This window comes from Ipomoea triloba, chromosome 5 (genome assembly GCF_003576645.1).
Source record: "Ipomoea triloba cultivar NCNSP0323 chromosome 5, ASM357664v1".
Taxonomy (NCBI): domain Eukaryota; kingdom Viridiplantae; phylum Streptophyta; class Magnoliopsida; order Solanales; family Convolvulaceae; genus Ipomoea; species Ipomoea triloba.
The window spans coordinates 27,389,087-27,417,074 of NC_044920.1; the positions used below are offsets into that span (position 1 = coordinate 27,389,087).

Here is a 27,988-nt window from a genome sequence, read left to right on the forward strand (position 1 = left end):
TCCCAACTTGTTTTGGTGGTAATCTCAACAATATTGTAATCAGAAAAGAGAATTTATTACAGGCATGAAGATCCCAAATCTAAACTTCATTTGATTGTAATAAAGATCCCAAATCTAAACTTCATTTGATTGTAATAAATGAAGAACGATGGACGAGATAATCGACATCAAAACATTGTAATCGGAACAAGCACATATAGTAATAATTACGTACGCCATGGCCTATGCAGAGGAACATGAATTGCAGTTATGGCATCAAAATGTTATTGTAACATGGAACTATTTTCTAGATGAGAGAGAGAGAGAGAGAGAGAGAGAGAATTGAATCTGGGTGAAATAGCATTGCCACCCTGAGTTGATTTACATTATTCACCACCAACATATCTATCACATATGTTCCAGATTCAATTGACTACAAGATTCTAGTAAAAATCAAATGGGGAATAGTAGGCAGAGTTTTACCTAGATTCAGCAGCATGAGTCTCGGAGCCCTTAAGGAATGATCTCCTCCACCAAATCTGGAAGGCTTTGCTGAGGTTAGGGCAATCTGTACCGTTCTTGGAGAAGCATCTGAACCAATCCATAAACAGCATGTATTGCTCCTTTAAAGGAAGAGTTAGGAGAACGACACCCATGGCTTCCTCCAAAACCTTCACGTCTAGGCCCTTTTTGCACCTTCGTAACCAACTGAAATCCGATACCATTGGTCTGAACCACGCTTGAAGAAGCCCCGACCTTGCTTCTGACCGACAATGCACTTTTCTAGTGCCCATTGCAATGAATAGCATTGCCGACACTCGGCTCAGCTCATATCTAAGCATAGGAGAAGCACGCTCGTGCATGCTCAGTAACTCGGCTTGATCTGTCCACATGTCAACCAAATCCTCCGCCATTTGGTGCTCCAGCAAAATGTCTAGCAGCCAATTGATGTTGTCAACCTGATTTGATATTCTCTCGATTAATGGCTTTTCTTTTGGCTTTTCAGCCAAGTTTGCACATGGATTAGGGGTAGTGGCCTCCTCAAATAGAGAAATCAGTGAGCCAAGGCAAGCTCTGCAAACAGCAAATATGTCCTCTTTGTTTAATTCACCGCACTTTTCATAGACAGAGCTTTTGCACAGGAGACCTTTGACTAAATACTTGAGCTCGTTTCTGACATTGGCATCGTTACAGGCGGTTATAGACGAAACAATATTCCTAGTCAAAGTTTGAGAATTTGATGAGTAGTCTTCAGTATACAGCCTGCCCAAAATGTCTCTGGTGGTTACATCATCAAACTTGACCCTACCAAATAAGCTCCTCAGTTTCTCCTCTTCCTCTTCAGTCCAAGGCATGGCTTCTATGTACTTTAAACATGACAAAATTCCCCTGACAAATTTAATGCCAGCTGAAACCTAATGATTAAAAGCAAACGTCAATATTCTGTGTTTAACAATTAATGACAGTATGACACTGACACACTGCAAGAGAATGTGGTACGAAATGGTACTGAAAAGCCAGATCATCTAACATAAAACTTGACAAGTAATCTATTATGAAAACTTTTGCAGTTGATGATCATAAATAGAAATTTACCAAAAGCGTATAGCTTAACATCCCTACTCCCCTTCTTAGGCATACAAAAAGAAGTAAAGGAGAATCCTCAATTGGGAATATGTTTGCATCAAAGCAGCACACTGATTAAATTTCCATTACCACGAGCACATTTATTACCATGTTATCATCTGGTGTTTGGACTCCAGAGATATCTAAATTGCAAGAATTGGAAGTACCGTAACAAGAAGGTTCAAATTCCTCTCAATTTCAATGATGCTAATCTGATATAGTAACAATAGACTAACCAGACATTTTACATTAGTTTACAAAAAGGGGAAATCACAATGCAGAAATCAGGGTTAAAGGATTACAAACTCCAAGAAGATCAAGGAAATGTTTCACTAACAAGGATAGATATGAAAGGTGCCGGTGATCTGGTAAAATCTGAGCTTGAAGGAATTTTATAAAAAAAATAGCTAGAATATAAATGGATAATTTCAAAGGACAAGTAATTAGTTAGTTCAAACAATAGTTCCTTAAATGGGAATGAATTCAATTTTACCATGCAGAGTTGATACGAGCCACCAATATCCCCATGCTTCAAAATCAAAGCTTTGCAAAAAATTTGTTTCCTTGTACAAGTAAACCGTTTTCAGAAAGAGACCTCTAGACTTCTAATAAGAGTTCACTTAATTTCAATACTTGATATTAAAAAAAAAAAGTTAAAGAAGAACACTATATTGTTCCCACTGCCAAAATAATACAATCACAATATGTTGACACTCCTAGAACCAAGATAAATATTATGCGATTCCTAGAGGGATCGGCCCATTGACCTTCTTGGTCAGCTATGTACAACTGAGGCTGATTTACTTTCTTGTGATTCAGAAACGGGGATTACTAGTGCACACTCTCGGATAATGGATGCGAGTTTCTGGTCACCCTAAAGATAAAAGGCAAGCTTAGGGCAAGGAACTAAAAGCATTTTCTGTACTTTATGCAATAGACAACTAATGTATACTTGAACCGACTAATGAAATGAAAATTTCATGCCAATGCACTCTTTTTCCTGAACAATAAGAATCAGGGAAATCCACAAAAATGAAGCAATATAATAGTAATTAAACCTCCAAATGATTACCTCCAGCACATCAATGGCGCGGCAAACCCCCATTCTGAGTAGCGCTCTAGGGATATCTTCCTCGAACATTAGCTCAATCGTCTCACGAAAAACCCCCAAATTATCCACATCCGGGACCTCAATCCGGCACAAACCCCTACACTTTCTCCGATAATCCGCAATCAAGTCGGCAAATACCAGGCTATTAGCCGAGAGAGCCTCGGCGGAGAGCTCCAGCACCAATACACTCCCATTACTCCCCTTGAGACTCAACCTCGCGTCGAAGATTCCCTCGGCACCGCACTCCTCCGTCACCGCACTCGCATTAGAGCCCTCGCGGCGGAGCGGCGAGGGCGACGCCGGAATCTCAGCCGCGGAATGCACGTGGAGCGGCGGATTGGGAGCTAGGGTTTCGTCGATAGGAGACACCCGGCCCGGCGAAAGGATCCGGCGAGTAGTCCGAGTAACAACACCGTTAGTGCTGGGCTTGTGAGAGAGAGGGGAGGCGGGGAAGGAATTGGAAATGGAAGATGGGGATTTGGTCTTGTGAGAGAAAGCAGCTGAAGTAGTGGGATTGTCGGGGCTGTGAGGCGGCTCGGCGAAGCAGCACCACGAGCGGCGCCCCTTGGCCGGTGGCGCGTCACGCCGGCGGCTGGATTTGAGGCGCGTGGAGTGAGACATTTGTACAAAGAAGCTCAAGCTGAGATTAGCTATGGCAGACAAAGCGGAAGAAAGAAGAGAGAGAGAGAGAGGGAAAAGCGTTAAGCAATTAGCAGAGAGTTTTATAGTGAAAAATTGGCAGTTATCAGTTGATAGGAAGCACGTGAAAAGATGGGCTAAGGAAACAAAGGAATAATGGGCGAAGAATAACATAGCAGAGCTGTAAACTGTAGACTATATAAACTAAGAATGACAATTAGCTGGATATTAGTATATTAAAAAGGAAGAAAAAATTGCAATTTTAGTCTTTCAGTTATATCCTTTAATTCCGTTAATCGTGATACAAATTGATATTTTTAACTCCTAAGTTATGAATGAAATGACGATTTTAGTCCCTCAAGAACTATTTCTATCATCAATTTGTCATTTAATAAAGTGGTTGATTTGGTCCTTAAAAGACTAAAATTCATACTCCGTGCATAACTTAGGGGTTAAAGATGGTTACGTATATAATCCAAGGACTGAGTCTGTATATAACTGGAGGACAAAAAATGCAATTTTTTTTAAAAAGAAAACATAAATGTGTAGTTCTAAGCATTAGTTTAAACTTTTAGTTAACATGAAACATATCTTTTAACATACACATATCTCAAGCACGCTTAATCACAAAATTCTGTAATTATCTAGTTGTCATATCCTTCTTAAAATCATTAATAAAACGATGAACATTAACCATTTAACTACATCCCTCCATAGCAAGTCACGACTGTCATCCATTTACATCTACTTTCCCTCTTTTTGTCATATTGCTAACATTCCAAGCCAAGCAATCCTTCAATTTATCTTTAAGTTCCTTTCTTTGACAGAGCCTTTAAAAAAATGTCAAATATCATTTAATTAGTTTTATTATATGTTACATCAGCTCATTTATTTGTTCACACATCAATCTGATAAAGAGAGCTCTCAATCTAATATTGATGTTTAATTTGGTCAAAGTTCCTTGAATCCATTATATTAAAAAGACATTCTCCTAAAACTTTGTAGGGAATTGATAAAACTAAAAATCTGATTACTTGCATTTGTAGTTAATTGAGCAATTTAATTTGATTAATGACAATTATAAAGTAAAACAAAATAAAAGACTAGTCATCAAACACCAAATTTAATTTCTACCAAAACTTTCAATGAGAGTTGAACCATAACCTCTCCATTTGAGTCTTGCCTCATTGAGGGTCCCTGCACACAAGAAGTCCTCCTTACTTTGAGAGGTTGCTCCCATACTAGCGCTTATGAGACTCGATCCATGGTCTCTTCTTCCAAACTTCACCATCTGACCAGTTGAGCTGCCCATGCGGGCTGAAAACTTCTTGAGTTGCTTTGTCGTGGTTCTATGCCTCAACATATTTTATTAAAAATACATTGTAACAATGGCAATAAACTTGTTGAGTTATGATCTAATTTTCTATTTTATGCTTTTTATTGAAATGCTTTAAGGATCGATCCGTTCTTGTTTTATGTCCTTTTGGTTCAAAATATTCTAAAATGAAAGCGAGTAATATATAAAATTCGTTGAATTGATTAAAACCATTTGACTCATAATATCACAAGCAATAGTATTTAAAAGTGTGTATAGCTGAACAAAAGAAAAGGTATATAAAGTGAAATTTTCATATAGCCTATCAAAGAAATGGTAGAAAGCATATAATGATATTTCGTGAATTTTAGAAAAATATTTTCAAAACATTTTAAAAGGATAACAATTAATTATTGCTAATCATAACAAATTACATAGAAGACATTGTTTGGCAATAAGCAGTTAGCGGATAGAGGATTGATATCAACGGGTTTGACAGGAAATAATATTAACAGTTTAGAAAAAGATTTTTGATAAAATTAGATGTTTGATATTAATGATTAAGGTGTACGTACAATGACTTATAAGGACATTGTTGCTACCACAACCACATTATAATACAATCCAAAGGGGAAAATTGAATGTTTGTATATATGTTTGGTCCCTCAAGGTCCCTCAATATATTCTACTTTCCAATCAATATTGTCCCACATTGAATGAGAAGTAGAATGGAGCAGTCTCCTCTATAAATTGAACGGGAAGCTTGATCGTATATTACAAGAGGTCGATGGTTTGACTTTAGATGAAATGAACCTTGTTTCGTTAAAGCTCACTGATCATCCTAATAAAGTCGCTTTTTTCCTCAGTCTTGATCCTGATCGAAGACTACAGTGGATCAGAAGATTTCTTGCTGGCCATTAATCATTATTCATATTTATAGTTTATGAACATTGTTACTATCATTGAATTATTTTCAGTATTTTATTTTAAAAAACATATGTTATTCTTCTTCTGAATATTAATAAATGTTCTTATAATATATTGATTAGCAGTTGATAGAAAATTATTTGAATTTTAATTCATACATAAATTCCGTCATGTATAATGAACAGTCTTCAAAGAATATTAGATTCAATAATAATAATAATAATAATAATAATAATAATAATAATAATAATAATTATTATTATTATTATTATTATTATTATTATTTTGTACAAGGGCATTTATGTCTTTTAAATATATATTCCATTTCTATTTCTTCCGCGAACCAAACGCTGGAATACAATTCATATTCTATTCCTTACATATTCTATTCCTTATGGAATAGTATTCCTATTCCCTTAAAATTCAATTCATTCCGTGAACCAAACGTGCTGTAAATGAGGAGATAGGGGTAAAGAAAAAGATAGTTCAAATTTTATTTTTAAATTATTAAGGACATTTTTAAGAAAATACACTTCTTTTCGTAAAATGCTAAACTCTAAATGTTGTTTGCACTTACTAAAATTTATAATTCATAATTTTAAAAGATTTTAAAACTTTATAGAGTTTTCTTCTCTTGACCAAGACTAATAAACAATTTAAAATATTAATCCAATCTCTACACTTATTTTCAACATTGTCTTCAATTTTGAAAAAAAAAAAAATTGAAAGAGAAAGAAAGACTCTCTAAGTTTTCTTTAAAGCTTGTGAATCACATTCCTTAATTACACTTCTTTGTATGGAATTATCTCTAACAAAAAGAAACATGCCAAATGAAATCAAAGTAAATAAATTTAAAATAATTGTTCTTTTGCATTCTTACAAAATTTTATTGCTTGAAATATAAAATAGCAATTTATTTTACATAGAGAGTGGGGCTAGGATTAGAATTTAAATATATACAACAAAGTATTTACATTATTCTATTAAATTAAATATAAAATTTATTATATAACTACAATATAATCTTTTCCTTACATTTAATCATTTATATAACTACAACAAAGTCTATATAACATCATATTTACATTATCCTATTAAATTAAATCCAAAATTTATAACATAACCATAGCATATCCACATTGATATTTATTTAGAATCAAATAAAACTATTTAAAATAAATAATAGAATATAAAACAAAAAATAACCAAGCAACTAGTTAGAAACCAAGCGTTATACATATGCATAGTTCTAAAGAGATAAACTAGTAGGTAACTTCAAATAGTAGGTAACTAGATAAACTAGTAGGTAACTTCAAATAGTAGGTAACTTCAAATAGACCTATCAATACGAGCTAGTAGAACTGGAATGAGCTCAAACACAGAACGAGCTAGTAGAACTGGAATGAGCTCAAGCACAGAACCCACCCAAAGACCATGTCGAACTATTATCACTTCAAATAGACCTATCAATACGAGCTAGTAGAACTGGAATGAGCTCAAGCACAGAACCCACCCAAAGACCATGTCGAACTATTATCAATGGAATAATGACCTAGAACTATTAACAATGGAATAATGATTATATATAGTGTTTGTCTACTCAGGTGAGAACCATGTCCTAGTATATCTAATGTTTAAAATAAACAAAACTTTGTAATATTTATAAAAAAGACCTCGTGAATTTTAAAAATTTGTAATATTTATAAAAATGACCTAGTTCATTTTTTACTTGATTTCATTTCGAGAATTGATAAAACAGTACACCTAATTTGCAAGACATACCTTCTTTCTTTTTGTTCTTTCTTTCATTTTAAAATATGATTTGTTCGATTTTTTTCCTCTCATTTTACCATTTCTAATCACAATTACAAAAACTCTTTAAAAAAGAAGAAAAACTCTAGTAGTAAGTATGCTCTCAGTAAGAACGTAGCTACCTGAAACCCTAACAAGATACGTAGTAATAAAAATTTATCTTTACGAGACCAATAAACAGAAGTTCAAAAAAAAAAAAAACCATTGTAACATTTTGTTGGCATATAATGACCGCTACTGGAGCCAACATGAAGATAAAATATTTCATGATACCAACAAAATGTTACAAAATCCAAAACTAACTGAACTATCCAAAACACAGAAAAGCAAAAGAAAATAGTCCTAAGATATTGCAAACTCTAATATATGGGATGACTACTCCAAGAAAACATGTCTCTAGATGGCAGTAAACCAAGCATGAGAAAGTGAGAACACGGTACAAAACAGCATTTAAAAAAAAATTATTGTTATAATCCAACAAAAATTAAAAGGGATACACAATGTCCATAGAATAAAAAGTTACGTAGTACTTCCCAAACTTAAAATTTTCTACAGATTCACTCCAAACTCATACTAGTCTACAACAGCAGACTGTAGACCAATAAATTTGGCAATTGTTTTGAGTTCCACAGCTGGAACTGTAGGCAATTCTTCAACCTCTATGCTGGTCTCGATCAGCAGCATGTGATGTGATCATCCCGTGTTGATGCATCGTGGTATCAAAACCATAATTGTACAGAGTGTTGTATCCCTGACCTGCATTAAACTCGATACCAGATACCTGCATCGCATCGTATCCCTGACTTGCATTAAACTCCATACCAGTTACCTGCATGGTGTTGTATCCCTGACTTGCATTAAAGCCGATACCAGTTACCTGCATAGCAACGCATCAAATCAATAATCAATAATATGCTAAAAACACACAATTAAATAGTATGTTATTCTACCAGAACCATTAATAGTATAGGCACACCATTAAAATAACTCACTTGTTGGGTATAATGTTGAGGAAGCACTTGGAGCTGGCTTTGAGTTGGAATGAACTGATTACCCCCAGAAAAATTGCCGCCATAATTAAAATGTTCCATTCCAAGGAAAGAGGCATTCGATGAATATAAGTTCTCTTCCACTAATGGGTGAGCTTCACTGGTTCGAGTACAGTGATCTACTGGCATTAAAAGATCATTGAGCTCCAAAAAGGAAGCATCATCTTGTGGAAACAGTGAATTAGGAGGGTGGTCAGCAACCAGACTTCCAGAGAGATAAGATCTGCCTCCACTCAGGTCTGCAAAGTTAACACGGCCACCAAACGCAGTGTATATATCATTTCCATCCATGCACGGCATCATGTCGACGTTCAACCCTTGATTGCAACAGTTAACATTCTGTACACAGATGCAATGGACACGTGTTTTAGGAAAAATAAACAAATTACCAGTGGTATCCTACAATTTCACAGAAAAAGCTGCAAACATCTAATACATTGAAACAATTCTACAATTTTAATGCCAATACAGATTAACTAGTTGATTTCAAGAATAACCAAGGAAAGATGGGGCAAGTGTGATTTACAATGACAGCCCATAATTAGGAAATTATATAAAAGAGGACCTTTTAAAATCAGTCAAAGGATAATTTATTTAAATATCTGCTGCAATGAAAAATTCAGATCATAAAATGTACCTAAAGTCATGACATGGCATAAATTTATAGTAGATATTGTTCAACAATTCTAAGAATTACACCAAAAACATTTATACACACACCTAGTGAGCATGATGATTGATGAGATAAATAATGTTGTTAAACAAGTCAAATGAGCCAACATAGATCTAGCTGAGGTCCTACCAATAAAAGAGAGATTTGTTATCAAAATGCTCAACAGTACATCATGCACTACGATGCTGCCTTCTAGGACATTAAGATAAGGAAACACCAAGCTATATGCTACCCCTACCCTTCATCAACCAAACAAAACTCATCAAATCTTCTTTGGTCTATGAAATTTCAACTTTCAAGGAATAACACAAAATACAAAACTATAATCATATTTGATACTAAACAAGAATGAGAATGTAGCACAGAATGAAATAGAAACCTCATTATTCTCAATTGGGAGTAAGTCAGTATCTTCCAGAAATGAGGCAAATAAATGACTGATATCATCATCTGGTGGCACCTCACTAGAATGGGGCACAGCTAAAGATGGACCTGGCTTGGCCAAAGACTGACTGCAAGTGTTCCCTGGGTCAACAGTACCCATAAAAACAGAGCAGTTTTGGTTAGTTGGCAGCATCTCATCCGCATGAAGCCTGGATAAAGATGGACCTGGTTCATTTGAAGGCTGACGAGATGAACATCCTGCGTCAATCATGTCAGCCACTGATGTGCAATTTTGATTAATAGGATCTTCATGTTTGGCAGGAGGAACAGCAGATGGATCTGGTTCAGCTAAAGGCTGATGAGATGAACACCCTGGGTCAATCATGCCGCCAGTCACAGATGAGCAATTTTGGTTAATAGGATCCGCAAGTTTGGTAGGAGGAGTGGCATATGGACCTGGTTCAGCTGAAGGCTGATGAGATGCACACCCTGCGTCAATCATGCCGACGGTCACAGATGAGCAATTTTGGTTAATAGGATCCGAAAGTTTGGCATGAGGAATGGCAGATGGACCTGGTTCAGATGAAGGCTGACGAGATGAACACCCTGGGTCAATCATGCTAGTCACAGATGAGCAATTTTGGTTAATAGGATGCGTAGGAATGGAAAATGGAATAGGTTCATCACAATTTTCAAAATCATCTTCCCAGTCTTCCTCACTGAATGGTGCACCATATTGTGCACCATTTTTTGGGCCTAGTCCACTCTTCTTGAATACTTTACATAGCACATATGAATCCTGCAGAGCAGAGAGACAATAATTACTAGAGATGCAAAATTTATAATGTGGCACATCCCCTTGAAACAAATTCCACAGCTAAGCAAATCAAACAACAATCTGAAAAGATTTACAGGAATAAATAAAAACACCTTATATCATCTTAATTATCTGATTTAGAACAGTAAAGAATAGCAGAGACAGTCACCTTAAGAGTTTCTTCTTCCATATGCAAGTCCTCAATTCTGTATTCATGTATAACCCAATCAGTTCTATTCCCCTTTGGTGCATGGCCTTCATGGAAAATCAAGGTTTTAACCATTCCAACAGTCCGCTCATTGTAAATTACAGGTCTATCCCTTCCAGTAGTTTTCCAGTACCCAGTTTCAGTTGATCGATTCATTCTAGCACCACTATTATACTTCCTCTCTCTCGGACAGAAGAAATACCACTCAAGATCTTTACTTTTCAAACAGGATTTATCTAAAACAAAGAAACATTAAAAAATAAAATAAAATCAATTAGAAGCAGAGTGTTTCAAACAATTTACAATCAAATAAGAACAGACAAATAGTGGGATACTTTTAGTTTAGAATAGATAAATAACAAATACAAGCAATGCTTATAAAGGCATCAAAATTACCAGGAAGATCCCACGGGGAGAACCTGTAAATGTTGATCTCTGATATAGCTTCAAAAAAATGAAGTTTCTTTCCCATGATCTTCCTCTTGAGATAGTACACTATAAGTTCAACATCAGTTGGATGAAAGCGGAATCCAGGAGGAAGGAATGTCCTCCCCATGTAAACTAATGACTAAAAACCTACAGCTAAATAGCTAAATCAACTAAAAGAATCTTCCCCGAATAGTATTAAGCAATACTAATCACAGCCGGAGACTTAAAGGTTGACCAAAAAACAAACAATAGACAGAGTAAACTAGGAAAAGAGCACAAGACCCAAACTCCCCTCACCTTGTTGCAAAGATAGGGCAATTGTCAAGTCCAATGTCGGAACAAGATCTTCCCAGCACACCACAACCTTCCCCGATTCATGAAAAAGAAATCACCCCAGAAGAAAGATAGATGTATCTTGAAGGAACCAAAAGACATCTGGCACAAAACATACCAACATCAGTCTCCAATACCACTACACAACAAAACTTCTCCATAACATCCAATGAAAACACAAGATTGGCAAAACAAGCATCATAAATTAGATCCAAACATTATCAACTCTCGACTACATTTAAACACTAACGAAATCATTCTAGTATAAAATCAGGAACCTTTATAAAACACAGAAAAAGATACCGCATTCGAAGCCGGAAGTGCAAGAAAACAAGAAAGTAAGCAATCTGGAATGAGAATTTATGAAGGTACAAATAGACATATAAATCCGATTGGAACGTAAGATAATACCCATTGTCGCCGGCGAAAAGTCGTAGAAGGTGGAACGATGAGTACGAAATAAAGCCAATATATCAAAGAATCAAAGAAATATGATAATCACATAGAAGAAACTCACCGGAAGGGGGGGTGAAATTGTGCGGGGAGGGCGGAGAGCGCCGAGAGGGTGACGGAAGGCGGAGGGAGGAGTGAGGAGGAAAACGAAGCAATGCGTATGGAAAGTGAAGGGTTTTGATCGGAGTAGGGTTTATATAGATACAAGGGTTTTAGTGGAGGCTTGACTTGACTGAGCTGGGCCAGCTGGCGAAGCTTATCTCCCAAGTTGCCAATTGTTTTGTTATATCATCTTAATCATAATACAAAAATTTTGTATCTTCCTTTTATATATTTTATACTTACTTTGCACGGAAACAAATAACTTAATAATTTTTCACACATAATATAATAGGTACTGATATAAAAATTGTCAACTGCAATCTGCATATACAAAATATTTTAACTACATATACAAAATCTAGAAATTATATTTATTTTTTTGGACCAGGGTCTATACAATGCAAGGTAGACCATGACTAACAAAAATTGCTGTGTTAGAAAAAAAGCTTTCTCAACCTACTGAAGCACAAAGAGTCAAAAGTCGCCTACACTGAAGCTCGATACCATTCTCTTCCATGTAGGAGTTTAAATTGGGTGACACTAGACTACAAGGTCTTTAGAAATATAGAGTAATAATTAGTTATTGCATTTACCAATTTGTATTCCATTTACTTGTCTCTCTCCTCATTGTTCTTGATATACAATTACAGTAGAATTGTTCGAGAAGATTGAGCTAAAGAGTGCTAACTTTTAACAAATTTAAATTTATCTCTTAATATTTAATTATATAAAAATTTTATTTTATATTTAATAATATACTTTTTATTATATAATATATTGAATTAACTTGTTATGACATTAGTTAATTTACAAATTTACAAATAATTAAATGACATAATTTTTTTAGTGAAAATTAAAGGACAATGTTAAAAGGGAAAAGAATTTAAAAACATAACTCAAATTAATGCTAATTTTATAACTTTTTAATTTAATAAATACTACAGTGTACTTTATAGTACCAAACTACTTAATTACTCCGTACTAATTTTCGTTTATCATTTATCATAAATTCAATAGAAGATCGCATTATGCCCAACACTCACACATATACATCTAGACTACGTATTTGTCTCAACGTCTGCGAGCACCTCACCAACAAAGACCATTAATGTTTTGCATGTTAATCAATACAACAACAACAACAAAATTATATAATTCACAATTTCGAACCATTAAAGTGAATGAACACTATGGAAGTGGCCAACTTTCATGTTTCAATTACACTACACACAAAGTGGTATACTATTCATTGAACAACACCAAAATGTAGCCCAAAAAAAAGAATATTATACACAATATAAGTCTCTGCTTGTCAGAAGCACATCAAAGAGAACTCCGCTCGAGGACCACAGGAATTGAGAACCAAGATTACAAGCTGTATTCCTATGCCGCTGCTTTTATAACACAGAAAAATAGCATACCCCCCAAAACTCAGGGATAAAGAAAATGTACAAACTTAGGTCTTCACCATGCCACAAAACTATAGCAAATTCGTAACTCAATCCCGACAGCTGTCTTGTCTCCATTTCAGTTCACTCTGTACAGTATCACCCCCAAATCTGGGTGCAATGAATTGAATCCTTATAAATTGGAAGTAAAGATCCTCCTTCCTTTGGAATTTCTCTCATCCTTCTGCACAATGATGGGAAAAGAAGCAACGCAGAAAACAAAATGAAGTGTTCCCGATGTGGAGTGCAAAGTGCTTCCCCTACATGGCTATGGCTATGCTCCATGCGTGATTTTTACCAATACAATTACAAAATTCCAAAAGCTCGTCAGCAACCAAATCACTGAGAATCACAGCATTGAGAATTCTTTCCCTACTGCAAATCCCCAAAACATGGAGGAGGAAACAAGCTGATAGCCTCTTTCTGGGTTTCACAATCAGCAAAACCAAAACACACCTATTCTCAAGTTTCACCTCATAATATCCCATTTAACACTCTCTGGTAATAATCGTACTGTCGAGTCCTCCATGCATCCAAGCTACTACTAATCAAAGAAAGCACCAAGGACACACATTGCTGGAGACACCAATATAATCTATTGTGAGCAGAAAGGACAAGGGATGATCAATTAATGCATGATATGTAGGAATCAAACCTAACCTCTTCTGTTAAACTAAGATGAAATCTTTTCCTCAAGTTCTGTATTGTTCTTGGACCACCCTTGAAACAAGGGAAACCAGAATCCTAACATAAAACCAGCAGAGTAATAACATCAGAAAAACAACAAATAACTCATCTTGTCGAGGCTCAGCAACACATGAGAGCTAAGCTTGAGTGTAGCTCAAAGATGAATCTATACATAATATTAACCTTTCCCCCATGAAGTATTTTTGTTTTGTAGGAATTATCTACTCTATAAATTATGCAAGTATTTCTTATGTTTGATTTTTGTTGGACTAAGGTGAAGTTAAATTCAGTTACATTCACGTTATTATGGTAAATGATGAAATGACCAACGTCCATGCCACTCAAAATTTTAATCGACAAGAAAGTCCTTGCCAACAGGGAGATAAGAGCACTTAATCACACAAACTATATTGGTCCGCCAGAATCAATTCCTTCCCCCACACCCCTTTATGTATAATCCAAAAAAATGCAAACTGCCAATTATACCCTTGTCTATCACTCAATCTGAAATATGTTTAGCCCAGGTTGCCAATACCCTTCTCTATCAAATTTCCCTAATAAAGATCAGTTCATCAAATGAAAACATTAGTCCTGATATGAGGTACTTAACAAGTTCCCCTGATCTATTAAATGAAAGCCTTTGTCTTGATACATCCATCAGAAAGTGAACAAAACTTTTTCTGTACATGGGCTCCAAAGACTTACATTATAAAATGATATCACATTTCAAAATATTTATAACAGAATGTGTAAAAGGAATCTCTTAGTATTACCTGCAACATCTCAACAAGAAGAATGATGCGTTCAGCATGCTTACGACATGTCAAGAAACCTTGGATACATAGAACCTGAAGACACATGTCAAAAAATACACACGACAACGAATATAGTTAACTGACAAGGGAAATTATTAAGTTTCATATCATAGAAAAACATTTGAAGAAAAAAATTACCTTGAAATAGTCAAAGAATTCGCTTGGAACTCCCTCAGCATCAGAATCCATGACCTGGCGCATTCATGAAATAATTCATGAGGTATTGGGGATAGTATATCACAATATCATACAAAAACTCCAAATCTACAAAATAATGCCACACCTCTAGAAGTTCACGAGTTAGCTTAAATGGAGCACTCTCAAAATTTACACCTCCAGGTGAATTGGACAGCATAAAGCCAAAATCAATGTGTATGATATGACCTTCTTCATCCAACAGGAGATTCCCATTATGCCTATCTTTTACCTAAAGGAAATAACGAGATCAGTGACGAATAATGCAACACCTATTTAACTCATGGCGTATTCAAACACAAATAATTTTGCAAACAAGCTCTCCATCCACATCAAATCAAATTGATAAAAGCAGCCTTGAGATATAACCAGTACTTGAACAAGATATATTTATTCACTTATTACATCCAATTGAAGAAAGAACTGATTCAGTTACATATACTTGAGAGAGAAAAAGTGATGTGATTCTACCTGTAGAAGGTAGCAAACCAGAGAATATCCAGCCATGCTTTCGACGAAGTTTCTCTGCACAAGAAATTGCAATGCAGAAATGGAAAGGTTCAATTTAGAATTAGGAATCCAGTGTCCCTGCCTTCTTTCAATAAAATTCTCTGCCTTCTGGCATGGAGAAATAAAGTACTACCATACAGTACAGAATTTTGTAAAGCTTAAAGTTTTCACTCAAACCACCTTAAAATAATAACTAAAGTGGCGTTTTGGTTGGGGACTTCTGTATCCTACTATCAGATTTGATACCCATTACCATAAAACGCATTACCCTTCTCTTCCCCTACTTTTGAAAAATGGAATCAAAAATGAAGGAAAAAAAAAAGGTCACTGTCCATGCATTCAATATGGAACTTTAATATATATATATATACACATATATGATATATGTATGTGTATATGTGTGTATTATATATTTTTATTTATTAATTAATTAATTATTTTGATTCCAATTCCTATTTTCTACCAAACAAAGAGACTTCTTCTACTTAAACCCATTACATTTACCAATTATTTGATTCCAATTATGATTCTGATTCCCCTAAACCATTTCACAATCTTGTAAAATGGTCAATAGACCTATTCCTAGTCTATTATTGTTTCTAAGATGCAAACTCTTATATTTTTGGATCTTGACACACTCAGCTTTCCTTGATTCCTTCTTTAATATGGAGTCAATTGTTATTTTTGAAACCAAACCATTTCCAAGATCCTTTAATATTGAGAACTCATAGCTAGTGGAGTCTCAAAATTATATTACAAGACTGGTAAGTGGAATGCAACAATGCATGTTTAATGAAAACGAAGTACCATGCAGATGTGAAAAAGAAGGCAATCTTTAAGGGTGATAATTTGAAGGAGGTTAGTAATTTTCTTATCAATCCAGTTGTCCCATGTACTTAAAGAGCAACAGAACCTAGCATCTAAACTTCAATGCTGATTCTCTCAGCTTCTTGTACTTGTTATGGGTGGCATCTTCTATGTTGCCCAGTGCATAATAAAATTCTATATTTGACTATTGAGGTTGTTCTTGAATAATATTCACTCAAAATAAGATACATAACTATAGTTTAGATACAAAAGAAAAGTGTTTACACAGATACTCTGACATCTTTCCAAAAGAAGGAGAAATGAATTTAGTATGGGCGTATATTTTTTTAAAAAATCACATTGAAATAATAGAATAAAAGGCAATGAGCTGTTGGTGGGTGACCTCTATTTCTTTTGGTTTTAGAAATATTTCTTTTTGGTGAATTGGTTTTAGCAATACATCAATGTGTGGGTGTGTGTGGGTGTGCGCGAACCTACAAAGAAGTGGTAGTTTTCTCAAATTATAAATACGTTCCAGCAGAAGCAAATCTGGAATTAGCAAGAGTTCTATCACAGTAATGCTGATGTTGTACTCTTTGATTAAGTATTAATTACTTCTATTCTCATTCAAGTAACATTTAAAAATATATTTGGTGAGAATATTACATTCCTGTTTAGGGGAAAGCAAATTTTACCACACTGTTGACCAATGACGTTATAGGAGAGCATAAACATGTACATTGATAAAGAATCTAATCAAGCATAAGCAAATGTTAAAAGCAGTTATCAATTGCAACTTAAGAGCCATTACCTGGGCAAGCTTAAAAGTTGGAGAATTTTCTTGATACTTGGCAACAAAAAAATCTCGTAGACTTGTTATATTAGAAAACCTATTTTTTATAGAATGAATTGAGGCCTGGAAAACAGTTAAAATGACATCAACGAGTAATATACAGAACATATACTAAAAGCATTTTAAGTGTAATAATAATAATAATAATAATAATAATAATAATAATAATAATAATAATAGTAATAATAATACTAGTTACCGTATCTGGTATAGTTTCAATTAGTGCTGTGTAAGATGATGTAACAAGGACTTCATATGGGCGCAACCAGAGAGGAAGACCAGCTTCCTGGAATATATCTGACATTTGTAATTTTTAAAAATATGTAAAACAATGATCAACAGTCTTCTAATGAAGTATGAATGGAAGATAAAAATGTGAATTCATACCAGATCAACCTTTTAATACTAGGTAACAAATTAAAGTAAAATGTGAAAGAAACGAACAGATAAAGGAAAATATGACAGAAGAAAAATTCTTAAGCCTTCTCTTAAAGTACAAAATAAGAAGGCTTTAACTAATTAAACTAATACTTTTAACAATGTAATAACCTTAATAGATACATAAATTCACCAGACAATCAAATAAATAACAAAGGTAGGTGATAATGAAAGCCTAATGAAAAGTAAAGATCACTAAAAAGAAAAACGCAACGAGCTCATTCAGATGCCTACCATAAAAGTGGGAAATAAGTTGAACAGCAAGATGCTCCTGTCTACAGTCATCACCGCTCTTTACAATGACCTATGTCAAATAAAAAATGGGGAAAAAATGTTACCTGCTAGATGCAATAGATAGGGCATACTGATTTAATAACCAGAAAAACTAAGGAAATGAGTAAATAAAGTGATGCAATCAAGCAATTCCTTTAGGAGTAAAGAAAAATTAAAGAGGCAACATATACCAGGAATTCCCCGAAAAAAGTATGAACAGGGGCATAAGACCAAACCTCTTCAGAAGAAAAGGAGAAAATGGCTAACTACCCACCACCCCAAAACCCAAAAAGAAAAAGGGAAAAATCCAAGGAAAACGGTGAAAGTTGTCAAAATCTAAAAGCACAAAGCTTAAGTAGTCCACCATAAATCCAGAAGACCTGTCATTAGAACTATGTTCCATCTCCTTAAGTCCTTCACAATGGACAAGTGGGTTCTGAATGTCTTATGTTCTCATGAATTTCCTTCAGAAATCAGGGAGCACAAGATTTCTATAATAAACTACGAACTATTATTATAATAAACCAAGAATGATAACAATAAATTCTTTCTAATACCAGGTATTGCTGATTAAATGCAAACTTCTAGCTCTCTTGTATCTCGTATCAGAATTGGCACCACCATCCTCCATCTATTGTCCCCCAAAGAATCCTGCCAGAGGTACTATTGCTTGTAACAAAGTATCTGAGCCATCTTCTACAAAGTGTATCTAGTACTTCCCCAACTTAGAGAACTTCATTTTCTGTAAGACTTCAATTCCCTATTAATGTCTCTTGGAAGCTTATGGCTCTTAGAAAAATCATTGTATCCCACTATTCCCTCACTACCACAATTATGTCCACATTCTCTGAAGCACTAAATCAGATGCATAACGAAGTTTGAGACCTGGCACCTAGAAAGACTCCCTATATCTGGTGCGTTAAACACTATGCAATTCAGGTAAATACATAGGAGGCTACCCATAAATAAGACAGCACTGCATTAACCATAATTGTATCAAAGTGCTGCAAAGCCTTAAAACCTAGCCCAAGAGGTGACAAAAACTAAGAAAAAACAAAGTAGATGTCTAAGGTTCTATATCTGATGCATGAAACACTTAGTCGTTCCGGTAAATATGTTACACTGCCCACCGATTAGACAGCACCACATTAACAATTATCATATTAAAGACGTGGCAAGGCCGAAAAACCAAGACACCAAAACTTAAAGAAAAATAGTCGATGGTCAAATCTAGGTCATATTGTATAAACAATACATTTTGCCACCACATTACTAGTTGCGTTTCTATATAAGTTTCCAAGCATGCAGTATACAGTTTTTACTAACCTATTGAGTCAACATAAAGCCTAATTGTTTCCTCCATCCAAAACAGAATCTTTAACCAATGAAAGTAATAAAGCAAACAGACTACTTTATGGTACATCATTTTGTCAATAGGTCTGAAAATAATTAGAACAAGTGAGCAACAATTGTAAGGTTGGACTTTCTTAGCAATTTTATTCTTCCACCATTTGTTTTAAAACCTTTTGGCAGAGGGTGGAGAAGAGGTGATGGTATGAAGCTATATTGACTCCAAGAGAAAGGCAGAACCCTTGTTTTTAGTAAATTAATACTTTCAAAATTCACACACACACACACCAGCATCCCAGGGTAAACAAAACATATGAGCTTATAACATTTTAAACTTACAGATCGCAAGTCCCAGCCAGGTAGTTTCCCATATACAGAGGCTTTACGTATTCTCTCCTTCTTTACCTCCCAAAGTTCACCAGATAGTGCATCACATGCGTTGGGAAGACCACCATTAGGAACCTGTTTTTAGGTCACCTCATTACATACAAAACTTGAATCTATTCTATTCACCTTTATAAAAGACAAATACTCAGCAAGTCTTTACCTTTGGCTGTGCATCAGAATCCTGACCAGCTCCTTTCAGAGGGAGTCCAGGAGGTGCTTCTCCTTTTAATGCAGCTGCCTGTAATAGAAAATATGCTCAAAGTTCATCACATGGAAGCAAGTTACATATGTTCAAATTTGTGAGCACTAAAAGGCTACATATCCTTCAGAGAGAAATATCTAAAGTATAAAAAATAAAAATAAAAAAGATTGAAAAAGAGTTTAATAAATAAGGAGCAGAAAAATAAATATCTCAGGCTTAATTTTATATATAAAGCAGCAACTACGCCCAAGAGTAAGCTCATTAAAACACAAGGGAAATTGTCTACCAATAAAAGCAGAACATAGCATTTGAATACCAAAAAATCAAAGATATTGCACTCAGAGAAAAAGCTTCTACTATTCTAGCTTGTTATCAACATTTCCCATTTCAGAAAGCCAATGGGCCCCTAATGGCATAACATAATAACAAAAGCATAGTTCACTCACTACTTGATCTCACATGCAGTTAGGCATCAACTTCTACCAAGAAATCAGTCCCATAATATCTTCTACTCCGTATTACAAATATAGAGTTATACAGAAATACTAGGAGGCCCTCACAGAAAATGCAATTCATGCACAACAGTCTTCACCTCCTAACGCAGTAACCAGTAGTCATGAAATAGAATTACTAGTAAGCAAGAGGACCCTAACACTTGCAGTTATAATCTCACTTGAGTATTACAAGTTTACAACAATCATTACATATAGGCTCAACTATTTACAAGTTACAACTAGCAGGATTGTAAAAACTCCAAGAGAAATCAAGTTATGAAAACCAACAATGAAGATGTGAAAAAGCAATTATGACTTGTTTAAGGCACAATTCAAATACACATTATGAATTTATATATACAAATGTAAATTCTAGTTAAAAGAAGCCAAATACTTATGCAGTGCCAAATGCACACCAATTCACCAAACACAGTTCTATAATAAGACCTAACAAATTAGTTTAAGGAAGAGCTTCATTATCAACATTGAATAGAATAAAGCACATGTAAATACATGACTGATTTTTTCTTTATATATATATATATATATTAGAGAGGGAGGGGAGAAGTCCAGACAAATGCAAGAAAAGCAGGTCAGAAGGTTACCTTAACTTCCTCAATAGCTACAGTACTTGGAACACGGCGATGCTCCTTCCGACGGGGTGGTTCCTGATCCACTATATCATCCATACTAACTCCAGGCTCTGATGTCAAAGTGACCCTCACCCATTCCAAACCACAGTCATCCATTGACTTTGAGGCATATGGTCCAATCTCTTTGTTTTGCTTATAAAAATCAGTCATACAGTCTGATTGCATCTCCAAAGAAAGATTAACGCGAACAAATTTTACTTTAGCCTCCCTGAACTGAGTCATTGCTTGGTCAATTGCTTGGGAAGTAGATCTTGACATCCTACTATCATAACCACTGTGATACATATCCTGTCCATTCCACACAGGACAAGCCCAAGGAGGTGGCTTTTGTAAGAAAACATCTCCATTTGCCAGGGGGATCCCTCCCTTTGAAAGCTTTTGCATGTTTGGAGCATCTTTCAAACTGCTTGTTACACAACAAAAATAAAGAAAATATAGGTCAAAATTGGAATGCACGCAAATGGAACCTATTAACATAATTAAAATATCAATGTCCATGCTTCCTTCAAATGGTTAATGGTGTTTCAACTGCTTACCTAGGTGTTTCACACTTCAATACTTCAACACAGATCAAATAGGGAGCTTTTTCCCTAGAATTCAGGAGAACAGCTTCATCTTCAGGTATATGAACAACACGATACATTCCCTTTCCCATTGGGAAACACACGCCTGCGACATAATCAAAGAAAACTAGAATGAGAGAATAAAACAGAAAGTTGCAAATGGTAAGTATATAAATGACAGTAGAAAACAAGGAAACCATAAAACAATGAGAAAAATTCAGTAACAAGCAAATTCCAGATGACTTCTCAGGTGCCACAGAATATAACTAGGTAAGTTCAATTTCAACATGATGATGATGATGATGATGATAATAATAATAATAATAATAATAATAATAATAATAATAATAATAATCTAAAGAACAGACCCTTGCACAAGGCACCCAAATTATGCAGTGTCTTTGATACACAACATTGTTTTCAGTGTTCAGATAGGCTATTTTACATTCTGAACCCCGCAACAGTCAATGGATAAGGTCATGACTACCACACACCAAACGTCCAAACCATTCATCATAAATCATAAATAAAATAAATAATAAATACAGAGTAAATAAAAACCCCTATAGTGTAGGGGGGGAAAAGTAAAAAAGAAATACAACTCGAGGAAAATAGTCCACTTAAATTTTGATCCATTTTCCCCCATTCAAATTTAAACAACATATAGAAGTTTAAGAAACTAAGAGATAACATAATTAAAGCAGCAGTATATCCTGAATAAGAAAGACAAATACTTTGGAGCTATTTGATAAATAAATCAAAGATTTTAGACCAATCAGAAGAATTAATACCTCCACTATTTTGAGCAGTAGCTACATGTGCATTGATCTCACCAAGTGACTAGAATTACAAAGGCAACAAGTTTGGTAAGTGATACTGTTCATGAAAATACATAGTTGCATACTAAAGGAAATTTCAACAAAGCAGGTGGAACTACCTCACATAGAGCACTTTTACGATCTTCAATGGGAAAAACATCTACCAAACCATAAGAAGTATCACATAATGATTGCACAAATTCAAGGGATTCATGGTATGCCCCTTTCCTGATTTGTGACACACCATTATTTGGAAGTGGAGGTTTAGAAGTTGGCTTATCATGCTGCTTTGGTGAGCCAGGACGTTTCTGCCAAATGGAAAAGGAGTCACAATGATATGATAAGTTACCATTTTACTATTTATCGACCAATAGCTCATGTGTAAACATATAGGCTCTGTTTGGCAGAGCTTATTTAGCAATTTATAACTTATTTTAAGCTACTAATAAGCTATAAGCTCTGTTTGGTAATGTTCCTAAAATAAGCTAGTAGCTTCCTAACTTTTTTTCCATCTTTATCCTTATTATTTTAAATAAATGACATCCTTTACCCTCCCAATTAAAACCCTTTTGGCCTTTTCTTTTCTCCTATATTTTTATTCATCCTCTTCCACAATGTATCATATTCCTATTACTTTAACTCAAATAAAAATCATATAATTTAATTCCTTATAAAAGCTAGTGTTATATTTTTTAGGAAGATATTATTTAGTGGATAAAGGATATCCAGATAGACAAGGATATTTGGGATGCTAGATCATGATTATGCTAATAGTTTCATTTCAAATGTTAAATTTTAATATGTCAACAAACCTATTTAAATTTTATGAAGATGTCCTTGTCTTTTTACATTTATCAGCTTATCAAAAAGCTAATCTTTTTACATTTATCAGCTTATCAAAAAGCTAATTTTACCAAACACTTTTAAGCATATCAACTAGCTTAACAGCTCTTCAATTTTCAGCTTCTAGCTTATAGCTTTTCAGCTTCTAGCTTATAGCTTTTCAGCTTTCAGCTACCTTTTCAGCTAGGTTTGCCAAACATAGCCATAATAGGAAATAGAAGATTTACCAAAATGTCCTTCCTGAAGTATAGAACTAAATGACACATTCTTCATCAAACAACTTACTGTTGCTAATCAAAGATCTAATTATCAAGGTAATAATAATAAAAATACACACCATAGATGAACAATACCAATGCACGTGATTAATGAGAACAAACCCATGTTACATACTTACTGCTTCTCTTGATTTTAAAATTTCATTTCCTTTCTCAATCATCCCCACCTTAGATAAAGCCTAAACCCTAAAACCTTTAACAATGCACAACAAAGGACATTATCCCACCGGCCACCCTGATTTTAATTATTTTTATTTCGTTATTTCTTATTCTTTGAACAAAGTATTTCATCTATGAACACAAAGGAACAGTAGAAACTGCATATGGAATTTTTCAAGATAGAAAATTTTACCTACCTCTTTGTTCCTTTTTGATCCAAAAAGCTCCGAGTCTTCTACTGATCGGTCACGATCTTTAAACAGCTTACGAAAAAAATTCTCAGTTCCAGGACTGCTCTCATGCAAATTTCCACTGATATTGTTTTCATTAGCTGTTGAAACTTTGGAATCCTCAGGATGCACGCGAAACAAACGTCGGAACAATGAAAAATCAGAAGGCTCTTCCTCCTCACCATTCACATGGTCGTCCCTTCCATCCTCATAAATCTTGTCAGTCCCCTCTTTCTTGTCCTCAAATTTCTCCTTAAAAAACTTTTTGAAGAAACCATCTTTATCATCATCTTCAGAAAACTTCTTTGCTTTTTCCACATATTCATTTTTCTCACTTCCATCCTTCTTGTCCTCAGATCTCTCCTTAAAAATTTTCCGGAAAAACCCTTCATTTTCATCATCTTCAACAGATTTTGAACTTGCTTTGTCATCCACATCATTTTTGCTATCACGAAATATACGTTTAAAGAATCCATCAGAGCTTGTGGTAACCTCCTCCTCATCATCCTTACTACTACTCAAAAGCCTCCGAAAGAAGCCATCCTTTTCAGACTCCTCTTCATCCTTCTCCACAGATTTTCTAGCATCTTCATCTCTACTGCTACTCAAAAGTCTCTTAAAAAAACCATCCTTCTCTGAATCATCTTCATCTTTGCCTGTCAATTTCTTACCATCCTCATCCCGACTATCTCTTAGTAGCCTCTTAAAAAAACTGTCCTTCTCAGATTCCTCATCATCTCTATCTACTGATGCTTTCCTACTGTCCTCATCCCTACTATCCCTCAAAAGCCTCTTGAAAAAACTATCCTTATCTGCGCTGTCATCTTCCTTTTCTGCTGATTTCCTAAAGAGCAATGCATCTCGTACTTTCGGACCTGGGATCAGCTTCTTGAATATCTTGTTCTCCTCTGGAGTTGATATTTTACTTCCACCATTGTCATCCTGCTGTGAAAGGCTTACTGAATTGGGTGAAAATGACATCGATCGCTGTACTGCTGGCGGAGAAGAAGTCAATGATAACAGCCTCTGCTTGGAAGACAGTAATTTATTAAGCATCTGGTTCTTCCCCATGGGGCTTGACGTGGAATTTTGAGGCTTTATCAAGGGTGGCCACTCCCCCATCAAAGTAGCAGCAATCTGGCACTTTTCCTGAATCCTACTGATCCCCTCATTATCATCTATGTCCTCCAACTCCGCCATCAAGAACCAGTGCACTTTCAGCGCAATCTTAAGCGACTTGGTGCACATGTCGATCACAAACTTGTCCAGTGAGGGGCTGGGCTTATGCACCATCATGTAGCAAATCTGGAACATGTAGCTCTCAATGCCTGAGAGCGGCAGCGTGTACATCCTGTTGCAGAGATAATCCCGAACACCGGCGTGGTCATGCTTGTAGAGGTAGCTCACAGCGATCCACTCACAGAAGAATGCGGAATCAAAGAAGCGGATGAGCCACCCGCTCTCCCCGATGCTCTCACTAGTAGGAATCGTCCGAGTAATCTCCCGAGGCTCAGCTGTCTCTCCTCGCGTCAAACCCAATAGCCTCGCCATTGTCACACCACCATCCTCTTCACAAAACCCTAAACCTAATACTAGATTCCTCTCAAGTCTCAATCACAACTTCCTCCCTCTGAAATGCACATGCACATACAAGTAAAGTAACAATTTCAGCAAAAAAATATTTAAAATTTTTAAAAAATGAAACCCTAGCAAGTTTCCAACACTGAGAAACCCCTCAACACACTAAATCAATAGAATTGCAACGAAAACAGTAGACAGAATAGAAGGCAACTTGATAAATCTCTGTAATCAGGATTTTCTGTGAGATGATTCTCTCGGGAAAAATGGTGATTCGGCAGCAGATAAACCTTGAATTTTTAGGTGGAAATGAGAGATCGAAGTACCGGATCGGCGAAACGAATGAAGAAGGCGAGAGTATACGTCAAGGCAGGCTGGTACGACGTCGTACTCTTCTGACGGACTGGTCGTCTGCTAAAGGCAAGAGAGGTGGGCTGATCGGAGGCGTATTATAAGATTCGACGCGCATAAGAAAAATATGCAGGTGCTAACTTGCGCTGGGTAACACTGGGGTTTCGTCACATGTAGTGAAGACTGAGAGAGGTACGTGATTGACGGAAAGATGCACTCAAATCTTCAAATTTGAATTTTTTTTTTTTTTTGTATTCTTTTTTTGAGAAAAAAACAACTTATATATTGTTTTTTTATTATTATTATGCCATATGTTTAATTTAAAATATTTAGGGCGTTAAGTCTTTTATTTAATTTTGCATCAAATGATATAAGATTTTAATCAATAGTGTCCTTCTTGGGTTATATTGGTCTTGTTTAGCAATTAGCTATTAAATGATTTGATAAGCTGCTAGTATTAACGGTTTGTAAAGAAATATTTAATAAAATTAGTTGTTAAATTTAACTAATAGTATTTAAATGACTAGTTGAAGACATAAATATATTTTATAACAATCGACTGCTATAACTATCTATGTGAAAATAAAAATGGTTGCCTTCCCATCGAAATCATATGCAGTGTTCACATGTGCACAAATAAGAAATTGGTGCTCTGGGACCTTGTTATTATTCAGTTGATCAGTTGGTCATAAAGATCACGCGAGGGCCTTGTTGCCCTCTGGCACGACTATTATTCAGTTAGTCATGAAGATCACGCGAGTTTGTCAATCGGACTATTATTCAGTTGGTCATGAGATCACGCGAGTTTGTCAATCGGGTGTGTCCACTAGCCTTGTCATTGTGGTTCAGCCTAGACAAGTTGTAATTGCTAATAGTGTGAGTATAAGTGCATGTAGTATCTGTTCATAGAGCCAACGCCCCCACTAGGGATCAAACCTATAACCTTTCACTTGGGAGGGTCACAGCTATGCCGCTTGACCACAAAGATGATATTTCATTCTAAAGTGTGGAAAGAGATGTATACACCTTGTTGTGAGCACTAATTTCATGAGATCACATTTTCTATTGATTCGATGAAGTAGTTGCATACATGTGTAATACAATGTTTTATTGTTTTCATCATTAATTTGACTATGATCTTGGACTGGTTATTGACAAAATTTCTTGCACCAAATTTATTGGAAATAAACCTCTTATACTCATTGTGAAACTTGTTTAGAGCCACATTTGCACACTTGCACCTAAAGCCCTCATTACATATTTATTGCTTGCTAGTGTGCAATTAAAAATTTGATCTATGGACCTTGGTTTGTACCTTTTATGGGAAATATGCACAATAATGACTTGTGGTTTGTAAGATGGTATGATTCGAAATTCAATTTTTTGGTATGATACAAGGTAAGAAGGGAGTTTTCTTTATTGGTGAACATTTGTGAATACTCATTCACCTTTGAAAAGGCATAAGAATTGTAAGGATGTAAAAGATAAAAATTTTAAAAGCTAAAAGATAGAGTCTAAGTTATCCTATATTTATGAGCGAAAAATAAGAGGGTGAAGTCATCTCGTAGGAATCTAGCATACTACGACTGTACCCCAAAAATAAATGCACCAATGTGCAAAGATACAAAACTGTCCTTTTGATGGATATGTTTGACTTGGATAAGTTATAGAGGTGAGAAGAAAACAAATGAAACTCGCTAAGCCAAAATGCAAGGGGTGGCTTGTATCATACCATCACAAACTATTAAAAGAACATGGGTCAAATAGGCCACTTAACTATTACACAAAACTACAATTAGGCCAGTGAACTAAAAAAAGGAAAAAAACAATTGGGTCTTTGAAAAACGTAAACTCATGCAATTTAACCCAAAATGACTTGTTTACCTGAACGTATGATGACGTGGCAGTTATCGATTTTAAAATAATTTTAAATAAATAATTAATTAAAAGTAAAATTAAAATTAAAATTAAAATTAAAATTAAAATTAAAAATACAAAATAAAATAATAACAACTGTCCGGATACGAATCGGCTCCAGACGGCTTCGTCTCCTAACCATGGAAACGAAGGTCTGCCGTAGAAAGTATTTATTTACCACGTCACTCACTTAAACGACACTTCAAAAACTGCCATGTATGTGTAAAATAAAAATAAAAATAAAAATAAAATAAAATAAAAAAAAAAAAAAAAAAAAAAAAA

General features: G+C 35.1%; 3 protein-coding genes across 8 annotated transcripts; all 3 read right to left on the reverse strand.

Annotated features, from left to right (window-relative positions):
- Positions 1-223: 223 nt before the first annotated feature.
- LOC116021149 (BTB/POZ domain-containing protein At2g13690-like) lies at positions 224-3,474 on the reverse strand. The gene is made up of 2 exons (XM_031261759.1): positions 2,678-3,474; positions 224-1,394 (listed from the first exon to the last, which is right to left on the reverse strand). The coding sequence occupies exons 1-2, from the start codon at positions 3,335-3,337 to the stop codon at positions 459-461; spliced, it is 1,596 nt and encodes a 531-aa protein (XP_031117619.1). The 5' UTR covers positions 3,338-3,474; the 3' UTR covers positions 224-458.
- A 4,384-nt stretch (positions 3,475-7,858) lies between these two features.
- Positions 7,859-11,934, reverse strand: LOC116019927 (NAC domain-containing protein 82-like). 4 transcript variants are annotated; one of them, XM_031260317.1, is made up of 7 exons: positions 11,820-11,934; positions 11,267-11,404; positions 10,937-11,035; positions 10,502-10,776; positions 9,511-10,314; positions 8,402-8,797; positions 7,859-8,286 (listed from the first exon to the last, which is right to left on the reverse strand). In XM_031260317.1, exons 3-7 carry the CDS (start codon positions 11,010-11,012, stop codon positions 8,062-8,064), a joined length of 1,776 nt encoding a protein of 591 aa, XP_031116177.1. In that variant the 5' UTR covers positions 11,013-11,035; positions 11,267-11,404; positions 11,820-11,934; the 3' UTR covers positions 7,859-8,061. The 4 variants fall into 4 exon arrangements, with proteins under 4 accessions (XP_031116177.1, XP_031116178.1, XP_031116179.1 ...); XM_031260318.1 differs by having other exon boundaries at positions 9,511-10,004; positions 10,089-10,314; positions 10,937-11,404; XM_031260319.1 differs by lacking the exon at positions 10,937-11,035.
- A 1,051-nt stretch (positions 11,935-12,985) lies between these two features.
- Positions 12,986-25,943, reverse strand: LOC116021303 (phosphatidylinositol 4-kinase beta 1-like). Of its 3 annotated transcripts, none has more exons than XM_031261930.1 (17): positions 25,765-25,943; positions 23,828-25,490; positions 22,470-22,658; positions 22,324-22,372; positions 21,506-21,638; positions 20,922-21,372; positions 19,781-19,858; positions 19,573-19,695; positions 17,845-17,914; positions 17,372-17,469; positions 17,131-17,235; positions 15,474-15,527; positions 15,091-15,234; positions 14,946-14,999; positions 14,766-14,840; positions 13,966-14,049; positions 12,986-13,881 (listed from the first exon to the last, which is right to left on the reverse strand). In XM_031261930.1, exons 2-17 carry the CDS (start codon positions 25,409-25,411, stop codon positions 13,780-13,782), a joined length of 3,393 nt encoding a protein of 1,130 aa, XP_031117790.1. In that variant the 5' UTR covers positions 25,412-25,490; positions 25,765-25,943; the 3' UTR covers positions 12,986-13,779. The 3 variants fall into 3 exon arrangements, with proteins under 3 accessions (XP_031117790.1, XP_031117791.1, XP_031117789.1); XM_031261931.1 differs by having other exon boundaries at positions 25,729-25,943; XM_031261929.1 differs by having other exon boundaries at positions 25,653-25,943.
- Positions 25,944-27,988: the final 2,045 nt, after the last annotated feature.

Bases quoted from the DNA above. Each gene is read 5' to 3' on its own strand.
- LOC116021149 (XM_031261759.1), bottom strand. From the start codon at position 3,337: ATGTCTCACTCCACGCGCCTCAAATCCAGCCGCCGGCGTGACGCGCCA. The intron at 1,395-2,677 runs GTAATCATTTGG...TTTAATCATTAG, and splicing joins GCGCCATTGATGTGCTGGAG to GTTTCAGCTGGCATTAAATT.
- LOC116019927 (XM_031260316.1), bottom strand. From the start codon at position 11,096: ATGGGGAGGACATTCCTTCCTCCTGGATTCCGCTTTCATCCAACTGAT. The intron at 8,798-9,510 runs GTTTCTATTTCA...ATCTGTGTACAG, and splicing joins TCCCAATTGAGAATAATGAG to AATGTTAACTGTTGCAATCA. The intron at 8,287-8,401 runs GTGAGTTATTTT...GTTGCTATGCAG, and splicing joins CTCAACATTATACCCAACAA to GTAACTGGTATCGGCTTTAA.
- LOC116021303 (XM_031261930.1), bottom strand. From the start codon at position 25,411: ATGGCGAGGCTATTGGGTTTGACGCGAGGAGAGACAGCTGAGCCTCGG. The intron at 22,659-23,827 runs GTAGGTAAAATT...TCCATTTGGCAG, and splicing joins GATCAAAAAGGAACAAAGAG to AAACGTCCTGGCTCACCAAA. The intron at 15,000-15,090 runs GTGTGGCATTAT...TGAATGCGCCAG, and splicing joins TAACTCGTGAACTTCTAGAG to GTCATGGATTCTGATGCTGA.